The 19,664-nt window shown below is 41.1% G+C and overlaps 1 protein-coding gene across 1 annotated transcript in view; it reads left to right on the top strand.

The window, feature by feature from the left end:
* Window positions 1-19,664, top strand: part of fars2 (phenylalanyl-tRNA synthetase 2, mitochondrial) — a 130,805-nt gene that overhangs the window by 24,835 nt on the left and 86,306 nt on the right. The window contains exons 3-5 of the mRNA XM_080418527.1: window positions 4,106-4,207; window positions 13,694-14,061; window positions 17,040-17,126. Of these exons, the coding sequence (XP_080274653.1) occupies window positions 13,712-14,061; window positions 17,040-17,126 (437 nt within the window). The 5' untranslated portion in view covers window positions 4,106-4,207; window positions 13,694-13,711. The remainder of the gene's footprint in view (window positions 1-4,105; window positions 4,208-13,693; window positions 14,062-17,039; window positions 17,127-19,664) is intronic.

Genomic DNA, 19,664 nt, shown 5'->3' with positions numbered 1-19,664 from the left:
ACTGGGTCGCACTGCAACAAGTGACGTTTTGGACAGTTTGATATGCGACGTGGGTGGTACTGCGTTCAGACTGAGACGCATCTTTAGAAATATATATACATATTTGAAACCACCTCTGAATGTGGCTCAAGTTGGATTTGTAAAAATCGAATTCCATGTGACCTGTCTCTGTTCAGACTTAATAAAACAAATCGGATTCCAATCTGGATCTGATTTAGGCTGTATTTGGCTGCCAGTCTAAACGCAGCCTTAGGCTCTGTATAAAGTTTGTCTCTATGCAAAGCCTGGCTCTGACTGAAACTAGGTTCAGATTAATGTCTGAGTAGAGCTAGGTTATTTATACAGCTTAGTCTCTGATTAAACTGGGAACACCCCTAAGTACACCCTTAACATCTTCACCTTATCAAATGCCCGATTGAAACAGTACTGTATTGGATCATTTTTAAAGAAGGTAACAAACGTAACATTGACGTCCCTGTTCCATAAAAGAAAAGAAAAAAATAATAATATAAACTTCTGGTTGTTGTTATTATTCAAATATTTGCATTGCATAATTTTTTAAGTTATACACACATACAAACGCATAACAAACAACTGCAAAACACAACAGACACTAGTGCTCAATACAAGATGAAACGGGTACACATACAGTACCATCCAATTACTAACCGACCAAAAATGAAAGGAGATTTTAGTACAATACATTAGCATGCAAAGCGGCATTGGTTTAGTTGTTGTTGACTTGTGTGGTAACATTATGCCAACATCAAATGAGCCCTCCAAACCTCTGAGAGAAAACTAAATGTACACAGTATTGCTGTTGCCTTCTACAGCACAGTATGTGTAATATAAAAGGGGTTTCAAAGCCATCTCGAAGAGCATTTTGTTTTTTTACATAACTGGTATGGCTGTCGCAGTAACCACCCTACTACACAGCCACAGTTGCCATGTCAGGTCTTCATGTATATACACTATTTATATAGTGTAGCCTTACTTGTATGAATTATAGATGTTATAAATTAGATCATTTTCCATACTGCAGTCCTAACTGTATAATTTATAGATGTTATAAATTAGAGGTGTGCAGCGAGCCAGGCTGAAGCTATTGACAGATTAAGGTCGCGGTTTTGGACCGTTTTTCATGCAACTATTTAGGAATCTGGCCTTAAACTAAATAGACCGATGAGAAGTGATGATGCACACTTACATTCAAATAGGCTAATGTGATCTAATCCTGACACCATGGCCTGGCAATTTGTTCCCTTTTTTTTTGACCAATCCACTGAGACGCCCGGTGCTGTGAGAAGGTCCTCAGCTCGCCATATTAATCTAATAATTGAGAAGCACATTTTATTCACACGCCGGCCATTTTTTAGACACCCCTCTTTGACTGCACCTTAAAGAGATAGTTCCCCCCCCAAAATGACTTGTTTTCTATCGATGAGTCACCCCTTGGAGACTTGAATTCATGGATATTTTTTGTTTTTTGTCACATTCCTAAGCCAATAATTTGATGACCAGCGGACCGGTAGGCAGCGCTTCTGGTAGGAGACACAAAGGAGAATCTTTGCGTCTCCTACCGGAACCGCTGCCAGTCATCAAATTATTGGCTTATTGGCATAGCAATTTGTTTCCCCATGAATTCAAGTCTCCATGAAGGTGACCAATCGATAGAAAAAAATTATTTTTAGGGGTGAACTATCCCTTTAACGCACATTTATAATCAGCCTAATCATATGACACCAACTCAATGCATTTAGGCCTGAAGACATAGTCAAGATGATCTGCTGCAGTCCAACCCAGGCATCAGAATGTGGAAGAAAAGCTGTTTAAGTGACTTTGAATATGACATGGTTATTGGTGCCAAACGGGCTGGTCTGAGTATTACACAAACTGCTGAATTAGGGATTTTCACTCACACCCATCCTCAGGGTTTATGGAGAACGCTTCAGACCAGGCAACGTTTTTTCCAATCTTCCATTGTCCAATTTAGGTGAGTCTGTGCAAATTGTAGCCTTGGTTTCCTGTGGCACCTGGTGTGGTGTTCTGCTGCTGTAGCCCATCTGCAGATGGGCTACAGCAGCAGAACACCACACCAGGTGCCACTCCTGTCAGCTATAAGAACAGGAAACCAAGGCTACAATTTGATGCCTCACGTTACATGTACGTATGTATGATTTGTACTCGGATGTAGCCCATCTGACATTAAAACCGGGAACGCATCTGTGTAACCACTTTAACCATTATTTTATACTTTGGCTATAAAAGAAGTAGCAGATATACAAGCTCATGGCGTGGCACCGAGTGCCGCACTATGAGCTTGTAGATCTACTATTTTTGAAAAATCTTGAAAATGTGTGCAAATCTTTGAATATATATATTTTTAAAGCAAACATTTTTAACTCAAATCTTTGCTTCTGGGGGTCCCTGGAACAACATATTTTGAGATGGGGGTCCGCGGCCAAGTACGGCTCATTTCGGGGGCCCTTGACATGAAAAAGTGTGAAAACCACTGATTATAGCGATATACGTTTTTTTCAAAAAACTGTTAGGATTTAGAAGACATTTGTAGAATCCGCAGAAGCAAAGATTTGAGTTACAAACGTTCGCTTTGGAGATATTTTATTCAGAAGATTTGCACAAATGTTCATGACTTTTCAAAAAGACTGCAGATCTACAATCCTGAGCTTGCATATACTGTATGCTATTGTTGAATAGCCAAAGTATAAGATAATGGTTAAAGTGGTTAAAATCTAAAATGACAGATGTGTCCCGGTCTTAATGGGTTAAGGCTTGACCTGTGGTGCGTTCAGAGATGCTCTTCTGCATACCTTGGTTGTAACGAGTGGTTATATGAGTTACTGTTGCCTTTCTATCAGCTCACACCAGTCTAGCCGTTCTCCTCTGAACTCTGGCATCGATATTTTCGGCCAGACGGCCACAGAACTGCCGTTCACATTGGATATTTTCCTCATGGCTAGCAAGTTAGCGTTTTGGTGCTAACTTGCTAGGTGACAGAGGTAATTGTTAGAACGCCAGAGAGGAACACCCTGGGAGGGGAGGGAGAAGGGGGGGGGGGTAGGGGGGCAGGAACAACCCCCTGCCAAAACCTGCAGAGACGAGAGGGAAGCAGGATGAACGGATATGGAGAGAACAAAGGAGAGATGAAGAACTCGCTGCCAAGCGGGAGAGAGAGAGAGGAGAACAGGCCACCTGTTCCTGTAATGTTTTGAGGTTTTCCCCGGACACACATGGACACACACCCCTCACGTACATGGTATCATGGTGTGAGGTTTCCCTGGCTTCAATCCCTGTGTGTGTGTGTGTGTGTGTGTGTGTGTGTGTGTGTGTGTGTGTGTGTGTGTGTGTGTGTGTGTGTGTGTGTGTGTGTGTGTGTGTGTGTGTGTGTGTGTGTGTGTGTGTGTGTGTGTGTGTGTGTGTGTGTGTGTGTGTGTGTGTGTGTGTGTGCGTTTCACACAGAGAGAGAGAGGGAGAGAGCGCGAGAGACACAGTATTTGCATTTATATGCCTCTGTCTCGATTAATGCATTTCTTATTGTGTTCATTTGTGTACGCGTGCATGTTGTGTGACCATACCAACTGCTCGATGTGACTTCAAATCAATATCACGATTATTTTGAACTTTTGCCTTGATTACGATTAATGAACGTTTTTTTTATTTTTTATAGTGAAAATAAAGCTATACAAAAGACACATTTTGAATGATTCTGAGGTATCGCTACTTTTACTTACATGTACGTTAAGTTGAAAAGCTTAGTTAAAAATAACAAGATACCTGATGGTATTACCGTCAAGTGAATGATGGTAATTTTCTTCACTTACATGTAAGTAAAAGTACTTAGTACTTAGTACTTATTCACATTCAAACCAGCAACCCTGAGCATGATTGGACGGTGGATGGTATGAATTGATGTAATTTCTTTTGTCTCGGTTATGAATTTGATCCACAATCGACCCTGTAGCCGCCTCTAAGAGGGTCTCTGCGTGCGTGTGCGCGTGCGTATTACATCAGCTCCAGTATAAAGTGCATTGTCGTCCTTTCAGTCCGTGGTTCATATTTCTGCAATATTTCATTTTTTCTCCAGATTTGTGAACATCAGGCAAAGATCTCTGCTGATTGGCCGGCTCGGATATCCCACTGACCTCCCCGAGGGACACTGTGTCATCGCTGTCTGTCCCTCAACAAGGTACGTCTCACTAAATCCACCGACACGGCAAAATCCTACCTGGTAATTGGGCCGTGGTGGAATGTAACATAACTTTCACTCAAGTTCTGTACTTGAGTACTATGTAAAAGTACTTTTACTTTACTTCATTCTCCATTGCGTTGCACTTTATACATCTACTCCACTACATCTCAGAGGGAAATGTTGTACTTTCTCTTCCTGGAAAGTTAGCATGCTGACTTCTTGCATTAATAAAATAGTTTAAAAAATAAGTGTGAACTCTTGACCAAACCTGCCCACTGATGATGTCACAGGTTTCTGAACTGTCCACAGCCCTCCTCTGAGACCAGTGTAAATTTTGAAGACTAAGACTAAAAACATTTTGATATTTAGTCAACTAAGACTAGACTAAGACTAAACAATTTCAGATGACTAAAACTAAATGGTTTGTTATTAAAAAGACTTAGACTAAGACTAATCCGAATTTGCTGTCTATAATTAACACTATATTAATGTGATATTTAGGTTCCATGCAGTGTTCATTTTATTGACTAAGACTAAGGCTAAAAGACTAAGACTTAGAAATATTGTTATATTAGTTGACTAAAACTAGACTGAGACTAAATCATTTCAGATGACTACAAATAGGACTGAAACTAAATGATGTGTTATTCAAAAGACTAAGACTAAATCAGAATTTGCAATGAAATTTACACTGTCTGAGTAGACAGAAATGGTGAAAAGGAAGATAAGGTTGAAAATGGTCGAAGTACTCCTTTAATGTTACTTTCCACCACTGCCTGCATTGAGATTTACACCGTGTGCCCGGGCTGGGGTGGTATGGAATTTTTATTACCACGCAGAAAAGAAGCAACATATCCCCCGAGGAGTATAAATTAAGTCCTCTTCCAACGCTGTTGTCATCTGGAGTTTACCAGCAGTGACCTCGTTCAAAAGTCGATCTATTTCCAAAACAGTGGCTCCGGCTGTAATCCATAACGGAGGGTGACTTGTAAATCCTAAATGTGATCTTTAGATTGGACATAGTTGCTCCCACAGCGGGCATTTTTTACCCCCCATAAAATGTGGCGTAGTGCCATGTCCAACGCTTTGACATTTTACCACGCAGAGAAATAGCACAAACTAACTGCAGATGTTTATGTTCAGTTGAACACTGATCCCACAGAGCCCGAAGGGACTTATATGTTTATTTCGTCCCCGAAAGCCCTTGAATAGGAGGGAAGTTGGTCATTGACGATGACTACGCATTGTGCAAAATTGAAAATGGTCGAAGTGCTTCTTTAACTCATTCAATCCGGGAACACATCTGTGTCACTTTAGATTTGAGCTATGACCATTATTTTATACTTTGGCTATTATTTTTTTTAAATCGTGAAAATGTGTGCACATCTTTGAATGCCTAAATATGTTTTTAAACAACATTTTTAACTCAAATCTTTGCTTCTGGGGTCCCTGGAACAACGTATTTCGATGGGGTTCGGCGGCTAAAAACAAAATAATTTTGGGTGGTCCTTGACATGAAAAGGTTTGAGAACCACTGATATAGCATCATACGTTTTTTTCAAAAAACTGTTAGGATTTAGAAGACATTTGTCAAATGTTTGACAAATGAACATTTGACAATTGACAAATGTTCCTTTTAGAAAAATGTATATTCAAAGATTTGCGTACCAGATCTACAAGCTCACAGCGCGGCACTCAATCTCAATCTTTAGATAGACATAGTTGCTCCCACAGCGGGTATGTTTTACCCCCCATAAATGTGGCATATTGCCATGTCCAAGCTTTGACATTTTACCACGCAGAGAAATAGCACAAACTAACTGCAGATGTTTATATTCAGTTGAACACTTTTCTGATCCCACAGAGCTGAAGGGACTTATGCGTTTATTTCGTCCTCAAAGGCCCTTGAATAGGAGGGAAGACAGTCCGTGATGATGACGACAATGCATTGTGCCAAGTGTTTGTATTGAGACCTTAATTTACAGCAACTGTCCACAGGAGGATTTTAAAAACAGATTAGGAAGAGAGGGAAAATAGTATAAAATATAATACATAAGGATATAAAACATAATATCCTCATCAGCCAGAAAACTGTTTCAGAGAAGAGGGGACGTAAAGATGATAAAGAGTAAGAACAGATATTCATCCCCAGAGAGCCATTTCAGGTGTCATCATAACAGCAACAACAGTAAGAATTGAAACCCAAGAGTACAAGAACCAACCCAAGACAGTGCTACAGTATGTCTTAGGAATGTCTGCTGCCCACCACTCAGTGTCTAGGGGTTTGAATCCAGCGCGGTGCATCCGGCTTTGTCAAGCGTCTTATAGTGACGGGCCATGGCCAGCCTCTATATATTATGGTTATGTCTGAGTCATTTAAAAAGAAAAAAGAGAAAAAACTGTCCGAATAAATGCATGGGTTCAGATACAGTGAGGAGTATTGTAGTTGTCACCACCAGTCATAAACCTCAGAGCTGAGTGGTAAACAGAGTCTTAAGGGGTGGAGTGTCGAGGCAGCTGCCTGTCGTTAAATGATACCCCCATAGTCTAATGATATAGGACTGTGGCTTCCTGTGACTCTCATTTATGTACTCCTTGCACATTTGACTGTGATATTGCTGCTACTGATTAGATATCCATATGCTCTTTACCGGCACAGTTAGATATGTATACAGTATGAGTACATCACCTGCACACTTCTGGGGGTCCCGACCCACAGATTGAGAACCACTGAGCTAATGTACCTGTCTAAGATGAGATATTTTATTTTTCTAACTATATATATATATATATATATATATATATATAGTATTAGTTAATTAAACATCAACTGATGCACAAACTTGGACACATCGTCAGTGTTGTTACCTGGAGTCACAGGGTGTTTCGGGTCTTGCAACAGACACCCTCCTCCAGGCGACCCGCCCGAGGCTGATCAGACCCCGGCCTGTGTCCAAGTGGCATGCTACTGCCCCCACTGTCTCCTGGGGGTTAGAGACAGTGCTAATTAGGGGTTAGGGTCAGCCTGGCACTAGCCAGCGGAGCCACCCACACGTAGAACGTGGGTGAGTGAATCCACGCCATCAGTCCGGCCAATGCCAGGTCAGGTTAGGTGAGATGTTGCAGCAGGTATTATTTATTCTCTTACTTAATATATTATGTCTAGGATGTTGTGCAACCTTTAGCGGAACTACTCCCAACAACATTTAGCTGCTTTTGCTTGTATTAGTTCAAGTTAATGACAAATAAAACCTACTTGATTCAATATTCACTTTCCTGCAGAACAAGGGAAAACTGGTTTTGTTTAAAAACTTTGCCTTTAGTCTTAAAAGAGCTGGAATCCCATTTAAACCATGGCTTCTGAAAGGATTCTGCTGTCTCTAATGACTTCGACTTGTAATGTTCCCCAGGCCAAAAATTACATTATTTGAAGTCAATCCCAGTTCAAACGAACTCTTAACACTTCCACTTTCACCATAATGTCCTCATGCTAACTGCTGTGTATTTAAACAATTAGTGCAGAGCGTGTCGGCTGTCTTTTCATCATTGTGTGACACAGTGGAATAAGAGAGGAATTAAGGATTAACAGCTCACACACACATGGAACACAAATGGAGTGGTGGAAAGTACTGTAGCTAAGTACAATTTTGAGGTACTTATACTTTACCTGATGAGTATGTCTGTTTTACTGTACTACTCCACTACAGATCATTCTCTGGGTTATTTTAACACTGAGGATTTTACAGTGTGGATTGGAATCTCAGAGATAAAAAAATGTCATCAAATTTGGGGTCGATGGGGGCTCATGCATATGAAACGGGGGGGGTCTAGAAACCCAGTCTTCACTGTAAAATCCTCAGTGTTTATTTAACTCTTGAGAGGATAGAAATGGAACCAAATGGGTCCATTTGGTTACAATCCCTGGTGGTCCCCGGACCGGACGTTGAGAACAGGTTGATTAACTGATCACACACGTAGAACACTATGCATGTATAATATGAACAGATAACGCCTCCCACTAATGCATGAGCTGATAAGACAATGAAGAAACACACTGATGATGTGTGTGAGTGTGTGTTTGCGTGTGCGAGTGCGTGTGTGTGCGTGCGTGCGTGCATGCGTGTATACATTTGAGGAAAGTACATTTCCTCAACACCTGTACTGCTAAACTAGCAGCTGTATAAGCTCACGACGTGGATATCAATGTCATTGTGCATGACCTTGATGTTATGACTGATTCTCCTGCTGACACCCCCCCCCCCCCCCCAACGGCACGTGTGTGTGTGTGTGTGTGGGGGGGGGGGGGTCGGGGGGTTGAGAACACAGCAGGTGGAGCTCAGCATTATGCAGATGTTGTTTGAGGAATCGAAGGTCCCGGTTTTACTCTTACGCTGTTTCACTTCCTCTCAGGGGCCACAACGATCAATTACTGTAGCTTCTCAGTGATTATGCTATTGACAACTTGGTTTGATTAATACAAATAGATTGATTAATGATTGATTAGTCTGATTATCTTTGTCTTACAATGGTGAAAATAAAAAAAATAAAAAAAAACGATAAACAATGCAAACTAAAAAAAAGCACATCTACAAGCTTGAAACGCATCACGGTGTGACACGTTTTGAGGCTCAGGAGGTAGAGTGGCCGTCTTGGAATCCCAAGGTTCCAGGTTCGATACCCCAATGCAGCTCCTCCTGTCTACGTGTCAAAGTGTCCTTGAGCAAGTCACTGAACCCCTAACGGCTCTCGATGAGCAGGTAGCCCTGCATGGTTTCCTCCGCGGCTCCGCCGTCGGTGTGTGAATGTACGTGTGAATGGGTGAATGTAACGTACATTGTAAAGCGCTTTCAAGGTTTGGAAAGACTAGAGAGGAGATATATAAATGCAGTCCATTTACCATAATACTTTTGAAAATCAAGTACTGTATTATAATCAATTTGTTTATAATTGATTAAATCGATTAGTTTGATTAACCCATTCAATTCGGGAACCCATCTGTGTCATTTTAGATTTGAGCTATACTCATTATTTTATACTTTGGCTATTCAAAAATAGCAGATCTACAAGCTCATACAGTAGCTTGTAGATCTGCTATTTTTGAAAAATCTTGAACATTTGTGCAAATCTTTGAATTTTTTTTTTTAAACAGCATTTTTCACTCAAATATCTGGAACAATATATCTTGATGGGAGTCGGCGGACAAATACATATAATGTTGGGGGAACCTACACATGAAAAAGTTTGAGAACCACTGATAATACAGCAACATATTTTTTTTTCAGAAAACTGTTGTGAACGGACCGCGGACCATCTCAAAATGTTTTGTTCCAGGGAACCCCAGAAGCAAAGATTTGAGTTACAACTTACAAATGATAGCTTTAAGAAAACATATTCAAAGATTTGCAAAAGTGTTCAAGATTTTCCAAAAATGGGTGTGTGCGTGCGTGTGTGCGTGTGTGTGTGTGACTTTGCTGTAACCACAGCTGCAGTGTTTGGTTTCTCTGGCTTCCATCCAGAGCCTGCAAACCAAACTATGGTAAATACATCTTTATTGGAAGAGAATCCTGCTCAAATAATGTATATGGTAAATGTCTTTACCATATAATTAAGGTTATCTAATAAGGGGCGGCCATAGCTGAGTGGTTAGTGAGCCCGCCTAGGGAGCCAGAGGCCCTGGTTGGCACAGGTACGATTCCAGGCCAGGCCAGCAAATGTGTCGATGAAATTAAATTCGTCCCTGAGCAAGACTCTTAACCCCTAATTGCTCACAGGCCCTCATTGGAAACAAGACCGCAAGGACTTTCATGTACGGACCTGTTAAAGGAATTATCCTTATCTCCTTAACGCTTAACGCCAGCACCCACAGTAGATATGCGTGTAGTTAGATGAATTGAGTACAAAGGACCCCAATGGAAACGAGCCATAGTGCTTTCTTGGGTTTAAAATCCTCTTAACAGACCTTGTATATCGAACTGTACTTCCCTGTGCCTGTCTTTGCAAACTGTTAATAAAGTATTCAATCAATCAATCAAGGTATACTTTTACATTTTTTATAAACCATTTCAGAGTTTGATTTGCTGGGTCATTCATAATTTGATGACCGGGTCATCGGTCAATAGGTGACTCAGTAGGAGACTCTTTGACTCTTTGACTCCGCCGGTCATCAAATTATTGGCTTAGGAATGCGACAAAAACGAAAACATATCCATGAATTCAAAGCTTCATGGGGTGTGTAATTGATAGAAAATAAGTAATTTTTTTTGGGTGAACTTCTCCTTTAAGTTCCTGTACATCTGTATCGAAATATAAACCCATTTTTCAAGGTGTTGTTTTTCTTAAAAACATTTTTTAATTAATGTTATTTTATCATTACAAATGTGAAGTTTGTTGCTGATTTATTTGGGGGGTCCACTTGCAATATCCTCACGGCCCACCAGTGGGCCCCAGCCCACAGGTTGAGAACCACTGGATCTACACAGAACCTCTGAGGTGTCGTATCTTTTGTGCGTGTGGTGTGCGTGTGGTGTGCGTGTGCGTGGGTGTGTGTATGTGTACGTGTGTGTGTGTGTGTGTGTGTGTGTGTGTGACTTTGCTGTAGCAGTAAAGCGGTGTACCTGCTGGAAGGTGAAGCTTTATGGATTTAGGAACAATAATCCATTTTGCTGCATTGCCACTGCAATGCAACACCCCTTTGTCTGAGCCGGGGACACTCCTCGCTGTGTGTGTGTGTGTGTGTGTGTGTGTGTACTTGCAATACTACACTTGTAAGGACCTTAATGTCCCCACAAGTACAGCATAATTTGAGAAATAGACATTGTGAGGAACCATTTTCCTGGTCCTCCTCACAAGAGAAATAGTTTTATGGTTACTTTTTTTTAGAGATTCAGGTTAAAGGGATATTTCACTCTCGGGCCGGGGACACATTTAAAAAAAATATTAAAAATAAAAGAAAAAATTATGGAAAATTCATGGCCCCCTCACGCATTAGTAGGACACTCTAATGCGTGAGGGGGCCATGAATTTTCCATAACTTTTTTCATTTATTTTTAATATTTTTTTTAAATGTGTCCCCGGCCCTAAAGTGAAGTATCCCTTTAAGGTCACAACGGACAATAGCCGATCTACAAGCTTGTAGATCTGCTATTTCCAGGCTACCGTTTTTGGCTATTTTCGATGCTGTTATTTAATTTTGATGTCCTCGCAAGTATAGTAAGACACTGTGTGTGTGTGTGTGTGTGGGTGTCAGGGGGAAGGACAAATATTTGAGGGGAAATGATAGAGGGCCTGCCCCTCTCCTCTCCTCTCCTCTCTTGTCTTCTCCTCCTTCTAATATTAACCCTTTAAGACTGGGACATTTTTAGATATATTTGGCAATTTTTTTGAACAATTGTGAACATTTGTGCAAATCTTTGAATATATATGTAAGCGAACATTTGTAACTCAAATATTTGCTTCTGGGGGGTCCCTGGGACAAAACATTTTGAGATGGCGGTCCGCCACCAAATACATAATCTGAAAATGTTTTCTAAATCCTAACAGTACTGTATGTCGCTATATCAGTGGTGCTCTAACTTTTCCATTTCAAGGACCCACAGAATTGTATGTATTTGGCCGCGGACCCCCATCTCAAAATATGTTGTTCTAGGGACCCCCCAGAAGCACAGATCGGAGTATTTTTTTTTTTGCTTTAAAACAAACTAAACGATCCACGCTACGTGTATGAGCTTGTAGATCTGCTATTTTTCGAATAGCCAAATGAATCTTAAAATGACACAGATGCTTTCCCGGTCTTAATGGATTAACATTTTCCTCTCCTGTCTTCTCCTCCTTCTGATATTAACATTGTCTCTCTCTCTGTCTTCAGTCTGCTAGACATGGACAGTATGTATGAGAGACAGAGATGGAGAGTTTGTGTTCTGGTGTACACAGTAATAAACCTTTGTTTACCGAGTGCGTATTTGTTTGTTTTCTGTACAGCACTTTAATTTGTATCTCTTTTATGACCGTGTGCTCCACCCTCGTACTTTTGGGTACTTTGTTTATTGTGTGTGTGTCTGTGTGTTAAACTGCACTACAGTATGTTTCACCTCAGCTAACCTTCGATAAATAGCTGAGTCTCACTGTCTTACAGTTCACTCTGTGTGTGTGTGTGTGTGTGTGTGTGTGTGTGTGTGTGTGTGTGTGTGTGTGTGTGGGGGGGTGGGGGTGGGTGGGTGGGTGGGTGTGCTGAAATGATTTGTTGAACTGTGTGCAGAATCACTCCAGGCCAAACCAGGCCACTAGATATTCTGGCTGGCAGGTGCTGTGTGCGTGCATGTGCGCACGCGTGTGTGTGCGCACGCGTGTGTGTGCAAGCGATTTGCACGTGCGTGTGCTCACAGCAAATCTGTTTTAGCTCAGTTTACCTCAGTTTTAGCTCAATATGTTCACAAAATAATTTCACCAACTCTTTTATGTCCTAGTGTAAACTTGTTGCTTTTACAATAAACTGGAGTTGAAAGAAATGATAAAACCAGGCTCTCAGCGGAGATCAGAGGTAGGCAGATAGTGTTAGTAGTGTTCCTGGATCAAAGGGAAAGTAGATAGTAAACAAAAGAAAGTAAGATCCGGGCACTGGGAAAAAACGGGAGGAGAAAAACTTTGCAACCTTGTAGATCGTCTATTTTCAAAGAGTAATAATTTACGTCTTCAAAGTAACGAGTAACTTAAGTTTTCAAATAATTGTACTGGCGTAAAAGTACAATATTTGCCTCTGAAATGTAGTGGAGTAGAAGTAAAAGTATTGGAAATTGGAAATACTCCAGTAAAGTAAAACAAAAAAAACACACAAATTATCCTGTACTTGAGTATGTGTACTCAAGTAAACGTGGACAAAACCACCACTGGTTTTGTCCACATGTGTATATGTGCCCGACTTCCCTCTCCCAAACACGGGCCAATTATGTTCGTATAGACCCTCAACAAGGCCGGATGCATTACACTATCTTTTTAAACAATATATGGGTCAAAACATTGGTAATAGGTGGTCTAGAACTGTCCAAAACAGGAATCGAATAATTCAGTCTAATCAGTTTTTCATTCTAATACACTTCAGGGTAGCTACAGTTAATAAAGCCAATGGCTTTAATCGATTACATTAGCTTGTAGATCAGCTATTTTCACCATTTTTGTGTGACACAGTTGCGCGACAAAGTCTACCATAGGGCTTACGGTAATTGGTTAATCGAATAATCGCTAAGAAAATATTCAATACTTGCTGCCAGGCCTGGACTTTTGTCCTTTTAGAGGCAAGGCCACATCAAAACATGGTACGTGTCACAATGCGACACATTGTGAGCTTATAGATCTGCTATTTTCACTACTTTAATTAAAAAGAAAAAACTTTTTTGTGTCCACCCAAAAGCAACAATATACTTTTTGTCTCTTTAACTTATATTCTAATCCACTCGTTCTTTTTGCTTTTGTCTCCTTCTCTCTCCCCAGGTCCGTGGACCAATCCCCATGCGGATCCACTGCAGGACCTTCCGTTTGCCCCTCCCCTTCCTAGAATCCCTACCCTGCCATTGGCCGCACGGCTGCTCATCATCAACCCTCTCAGCCAATGGCAGAACAGCGAGGACGTGCAAGCACGTCCTCCTCTCGTGTCGTCGCCTGCAGAGCACAGACTCTGGCCCCGCCTCTCGACCTGTGATTGGCCAGGAGACGGTGACGGTGTTAGGTCACGCCTACCCGCGTGACAACTTCACCAATGTGACGGAGAAGATCCTGGCCAAGGTGGGGCAGAACCTCCACAACCAATCACATCATCCCCTCTGGCTGATCAAGGAGCGAATCAAAGCTCACTTCTACAGGTATACAATCACCTATAGAATAGATATAGGTCCAAAACCCTTCCTTTTCTTAACTCTTTGACTGCCAGAGTATTTTCATAAAGTACTCCCCCAGTGCCAGCAATTTTCGTGTTTTTTTATTTTTATATTTTGAATTTTTCTCATGAAAATAATTTAAGGACACATAATTTAAAGACCCAGCACAAATCCGCCACTAGAGAGCAGCACATGACAGCTAGATCAGGTCGTTGGGTCTCTCTCACCCTTCTTGATAGATTAGACAGGGAAAAACATGAAAACGGATGTGACGTCGTCCCAGATTGTTTTGATCGGCCAAAATTACGATGTGATACACGACGGCGATGACTGATCGTCACCCAGACCATAGATTATAGAAGAGAACCTGTCCGTTTGTCCGTTATACCGTGTGAAAACCCGTTTATTTACCTATTTTGGACGAAAATGACTGGGAAAAAAAATCTAAAACCGGAAACGGAATCCAGGTCATGAAACCGGATGCAGATGTCCGTGAAGTAAGTGGAACTCGAGAATAACATTGAATATTAAGCAGCATAGCGCAATCAGAGATTAAACAATGAACGCGCGTCAAGCGCGTCGACGGCCAACTGGACAAAGTAGCACTTGACGCGTTATCGCGTCGTCCGCAGTCAAAGAGTTAATATCTTAAAAACATTTAAAAGTGAAAATAGCCTATCTACTGTCTGTCTCTTCTACATTGTCTCCCTCTCAGCTTTCCTACTGTCTGTCTCTCCTACACTGTCTCCCTCTCAGCTTTCCTACTGTCTGTCTCTTCTACACTGTCTCCCTCTCAGCTTTCCTATTGTCTGTCTCTCCTACACTGTCTCCCTCTCAGATTTCCTACTATCTATCTCTCCTACACTGTCTCCCTCTTAGCTTTCCTTCTGTCTGTCTCTCCTCCCTCTCAGCTTTCCTACTGTCTGTCTCTCCTCCCTCTCAGCTTCCCTACTGTCTGTCTCTCCTCCCTCTCAGCTTTCCTATTGTCTGTCTCTCCTACTCTGTCTCCCTCTCAGCTTTCCTACTGTCTGTCTCTCCTACACTGTCTCCCTCTCAGATTTCCTACTAATTGTCTCTCCTACACTGTCTCCCTCTCAGCTTTCCTAGTGTCTGTCTCTCCTCCCTCTCAGCTTTCCTACTGTCTGTCTCTCCTCCCTCTCAGCTTTCCTACTGTCTGTCTCTCCTCCCTCTCAGCTTTCCTATTGTCTGTCTCTCCTACTCTGTCTCCCTCACAGCTTTCCTACTGTCTGTCTCTCCTACTGTTTCCCTCTCAGCTTTCCTTCTGTCTGTCTCTCCTCCCTCTCAGCTTTCCTACTGTCTGTCTATCCTCCCTCTCAGCTTTCCCACTATCTGTCTCTCCTACACTTGCTCCCTCTCAGCTTTCCTACTATCTGTCTCATTAATAAAACAGACAGTGTGCTGTATATAAATGGTAGCAGACTTTCCATCGTCAGATGAAAATAAAAGGTCTAACTAAACACAGTGTTTGTGTGTAGTGTGTGTAGTCACACTGTGGTGGTCTGTGGGGAAATAAAGGTAACGGCAGCTGTACTGTATCAGAGGGAAACTGCTTATGTGTTGGACATAACAAGTGTATAAATATATAATGTCTATTGGATATTATTCATATCCAATAGATCAGTGTTTCCCAAACACTGGGTCAGGACCCGATTATTATTTTTTTTTTCTTTCCTCCAGTAGAACAGCCGACTTGAGGTCGGCTCAGTTGGGCTCCCCAGAGCCTTGTATTAGAGAGTTGCGTCACCTCGGGGGCAGAAAACGGCACCGGTCACGTGGTTCGTGTAAACTCGAAATAGTGACAAACGCTCATAGACTTCCAGTGCATTCCGTAAACTTCCGGTTCAGGGCTTTGTCACTATTCACCAATAGAAGGCTCTGTAGAAGACTGGCCCCATGAAGTGAGCGGAGGTGACGCAACTCTCCTTATATGGCTCTGGGCTCCCCGAACCAAAACAACTATTAAAAAAAAAAAAAAACCTGTTCTGACAAATGTAATTTCATACTTCTGTGGCTCGCACTCACGGCTCGCGCTGTTGGTGCCGGTAGCGAGTGAGTGTAGACCCGCTCAAGCAGGCTGCGCTACAGCCAGCAGCACTGCTGGAAGTGGAACAGATGGTTATATTAATACCTGGATATCGTGACCGTGACGCGCAGTGGGGAATTTGTGACGGAGGTTTTCCCTTTCTAGTGATGTGGCTTAGGCTTTGTTTTGAATGGTCACAAGATGGAGATATCAGAGGTGTTTGTTCCTCCTGGAAGTTGGCTCGTGTCTCTTCCAAACTACCGCTGCTTTTACACTTGCTGGTGCTGGCAGGATGAACTTAAAAGCTGGGCTGAATGAATGAGGAAACAATGCGGAACAGCCAGAGCTGAGTTCGCGTAGTTACAACATCTCGAAGGCACCGAACAATCACATTTTGCTCCCGAACCTCTGAATGACGTCATATTGTAGTATGGACCGAGCCGAACCAAACTTTTTTCGGCTCTCCTAGGAGTATGCATTGGGCTTAACTATCCCTTTTTTTCATTTCCTAAAATGTTTGTATTATTTCAAAATACCCCCCCCCCCCCCACCCACATTTTCAAACATTTTTCAAAAGCATTTTTATAGAAGAGTCATTAAAATATATACATTAAAAACAAATTATAATAATAATAAAAACCTTTTTAAGAAGTAGTGAAAATAGCAGATTTACATGCTCATAAGGTGTCGCATTGCGACATATTGTAAATGTATTTGTACTTGATCAACCTTTTTTCTGGATCAGGCCCGGTTGAGAATCTCGGAAAGCGCTCCTCCCATCTGACCGCTTAACGGGCTGCCGTGTTAAGTGGTCAGATGGGTGGTCCGCGTGCAACAAAGCCCAACACTGGACACAGTCACGTACTGTACCTAAATGGACCTCCCTCCATTTTGTGTCTTTTTTTTTAATCTCCTCTAGTTCCTACACCGCTAAGCGTGGAAACCCTCTGTTCTCTGTGTATGACAACCTGAGTCCTGTGGTCACTGTGGAGCAGAACTTTGACAGGTAAGTAGGCAGTGGTGGAAGAAGTACTCAAATGTTCTACTTAAGTAAAAGTATCAATACTACAATGCAGATAATGGAAATACTTACAAGTGCAAGTCTGGTATTCAGAATTTACTTGAGTAAGAGTACAAAAGTGTTGGCATCAAAATGTACTTAAAGTACCAAAAGTAAAAGTAGTTCTCATTATGCAGAAATTTTCCATTTCATGTTTTCAAAATGTATAAAAGCATTTGAAAATAGCAGATCTACAAGCTCACAATGTGTCGCATCGCGATGCATATGAGCTTGTATATCTGCTATTTCTGAATAGCCAAAGTATAAAATACTGGTTTAAGTGGTTACACAGATGCGTTCCCTGTTTTAATGGGTTAAGCTGTTTGAACTAATATGTGCATCAGCAGGCCTAATATAAATCAAGTAATAAGAATGCACTGTTTATTATAAGTCTGGTGGTAGAAGTCTGGTAGAACAGGTGTAAGGTAAACCCTACTGGAAACTTGTGTTACAAACTATCGGTATCAGTGTTAATTTTGACAACAAATTTTGATTTAGTTTGGTCATAGTCTTTTGAATAACATTTAATTTAGTTTTAGTTATATTTTTTGTCATCTGAAAAGTTTTAGTTTTTGACTAAATATCATAAGATTTTAGTCGACTAAATCTACAGTTGATCTTGTTGACAGAAATGTATTTTGGCGGTGCCTTGATGGCGTCGTAATGGCTGATTTTACACTTGGTTGCATGCTGAACATAGCCGATCTATAAGCTCACAACTGAGCTTAGATCTGCTATTTTCAGAGTGCAACACCTGAGCGCAACCAAATATAAAATGACTTATCTTTTAGTTCTACTGGATCTCTTCTCCACTAGTCCCTCACTAACATTTTGTTCTAGTTTTTATTTGTTGACGAAAATGTCTTAGTTTTAGTCATCATTTATCTAGATTGCACTTTGAATGCATCAGCACTTATTGTTTTACCAATGTTGTCTGCTCTCTCTACTTTTTAATGTGTTTAACGGCCTCGCCTCTTTTTAATGTGTCTATTGTTTTTAAATGTGAAAGCACCACGAGTTGTGGAGAACGGTATTTTGCTCCCCTGTATGCCTAGTGTGTATTGTGGAAGTGACAATAAAACTGATTCTGATTCTGATCATAGCTTAGTTTTTATTTAGTTTCCGTCAGTGAAAAAAGGTAGTCGACGAACATTCTTTGTCATAGTTTTAGTCGACACAATTAACACTGATCGGTATAACTAACTGAAACTGTATTGTGTTTACAAAACTAACTAAAACTAATGCCTAATATTGTCTTAAAACATCCTGAAGATTACACCCTCACCCCCATGCTTTATTAACTTTTGTACACACACACACACACACACACACACACACACACACACACACACACACACACACACACACACACACACACACACGCAATCTATTTATCAACATAAAATAACACAACAGATGAGTTTTTAGTGCAGACTGTCCTTCACATCCCTTTGTTGCCACAGCATGTTAGAGTTTTGAGTGGAGCTCACACATTCAAAGAGAACATTCTCCATGAAGAGACTCCACTTGTCTCTCCATGTTTGTCCTTCGTCCTTCATATGAACGAGAGAATGTTCCCTCTCTCCATCCACTTGTACCTTTTACACTGTCATGTGTTTAATCCATTAAGACCGGGAACGCATCTGTGTCATTTTAAGATGTATTTGGCTATTCAAAAATAGCAGATATACAAGCTCATGAGCTTGTAGATCTGCTATTTTTGGAAAAATCGTGGAAAATTTGTGCAAATCTTTGAATATATATATGTTTTGACGCGAACATTTTTAACTCCGATCTGTGCTTCTGAGGGTCCCTGGAACAACATATTTTGAGATCGGGGTCCATTTTGGGTGGTCCTTGACATGGAAAAGTTGGAGCACCACTGATATAGCACAATACTGTTAGAATTTAGAATATTTTTTGATATTTTTAGATATGTAGGTAACAATATATTTATTCAAAGATTTGCACACATTTTCCACGATAATTAAAAAAGCCAAATGAATCTTAAAATGACACAGATGCGTTCCCGGTCTTAATGGGTTAATTCAATCACTCAATGCCTGGTCCCATTCTGACTCTCAACCGAAGGCTGATGAAAGAAAGATTTATTTTCTATTATTGCATCTTGCTATACACAAGATAAGGCTGTGTGCCATTATGAGGCAAGTGCTAAAAAAAAAACTAAAAAAACAGAACTCATTCATACAAACCGAAAAACAGTTTCACCATGCCAGCCTGCCTCCACTACTCCTCTGACAAAGACACTTCAGCCAGGGACCCAATGCTCACAACAGTATATATATTTTTTCCAAGGATAGGTAGCTTTTTTACTTCTAAAGAAAGCTATTAGTATACAGCAATGGACAGCAACAACTTGTCATGAGAGTGCCAACTGTTGTTGAGTGGATATGAAATACCCCCCAGTGTGGAAGGCACACACACACACTTTTCCCACAAGGACATTTTCCTTTACCTATGGGT

The sequence above is a fragment of the Gymnoscopelus braueri genome, assembly GCF_963280865.1.
Source record: "Gymnoscopelus braueri genome assembly, chromosome: 21".
NCBI classification, from domain to species: domain Eukaryota; kingdom Metazoa; phylum Chordata; class Actinopteri; order Myctophiformes; family Myctophidae; genus Gymnoscopelus; species Gymnoscopelus braueri.
Note: the sequence above shows the minus strand (reverse complement) of the source record. Positions and strands in the feature narration are given on the sequence as shown.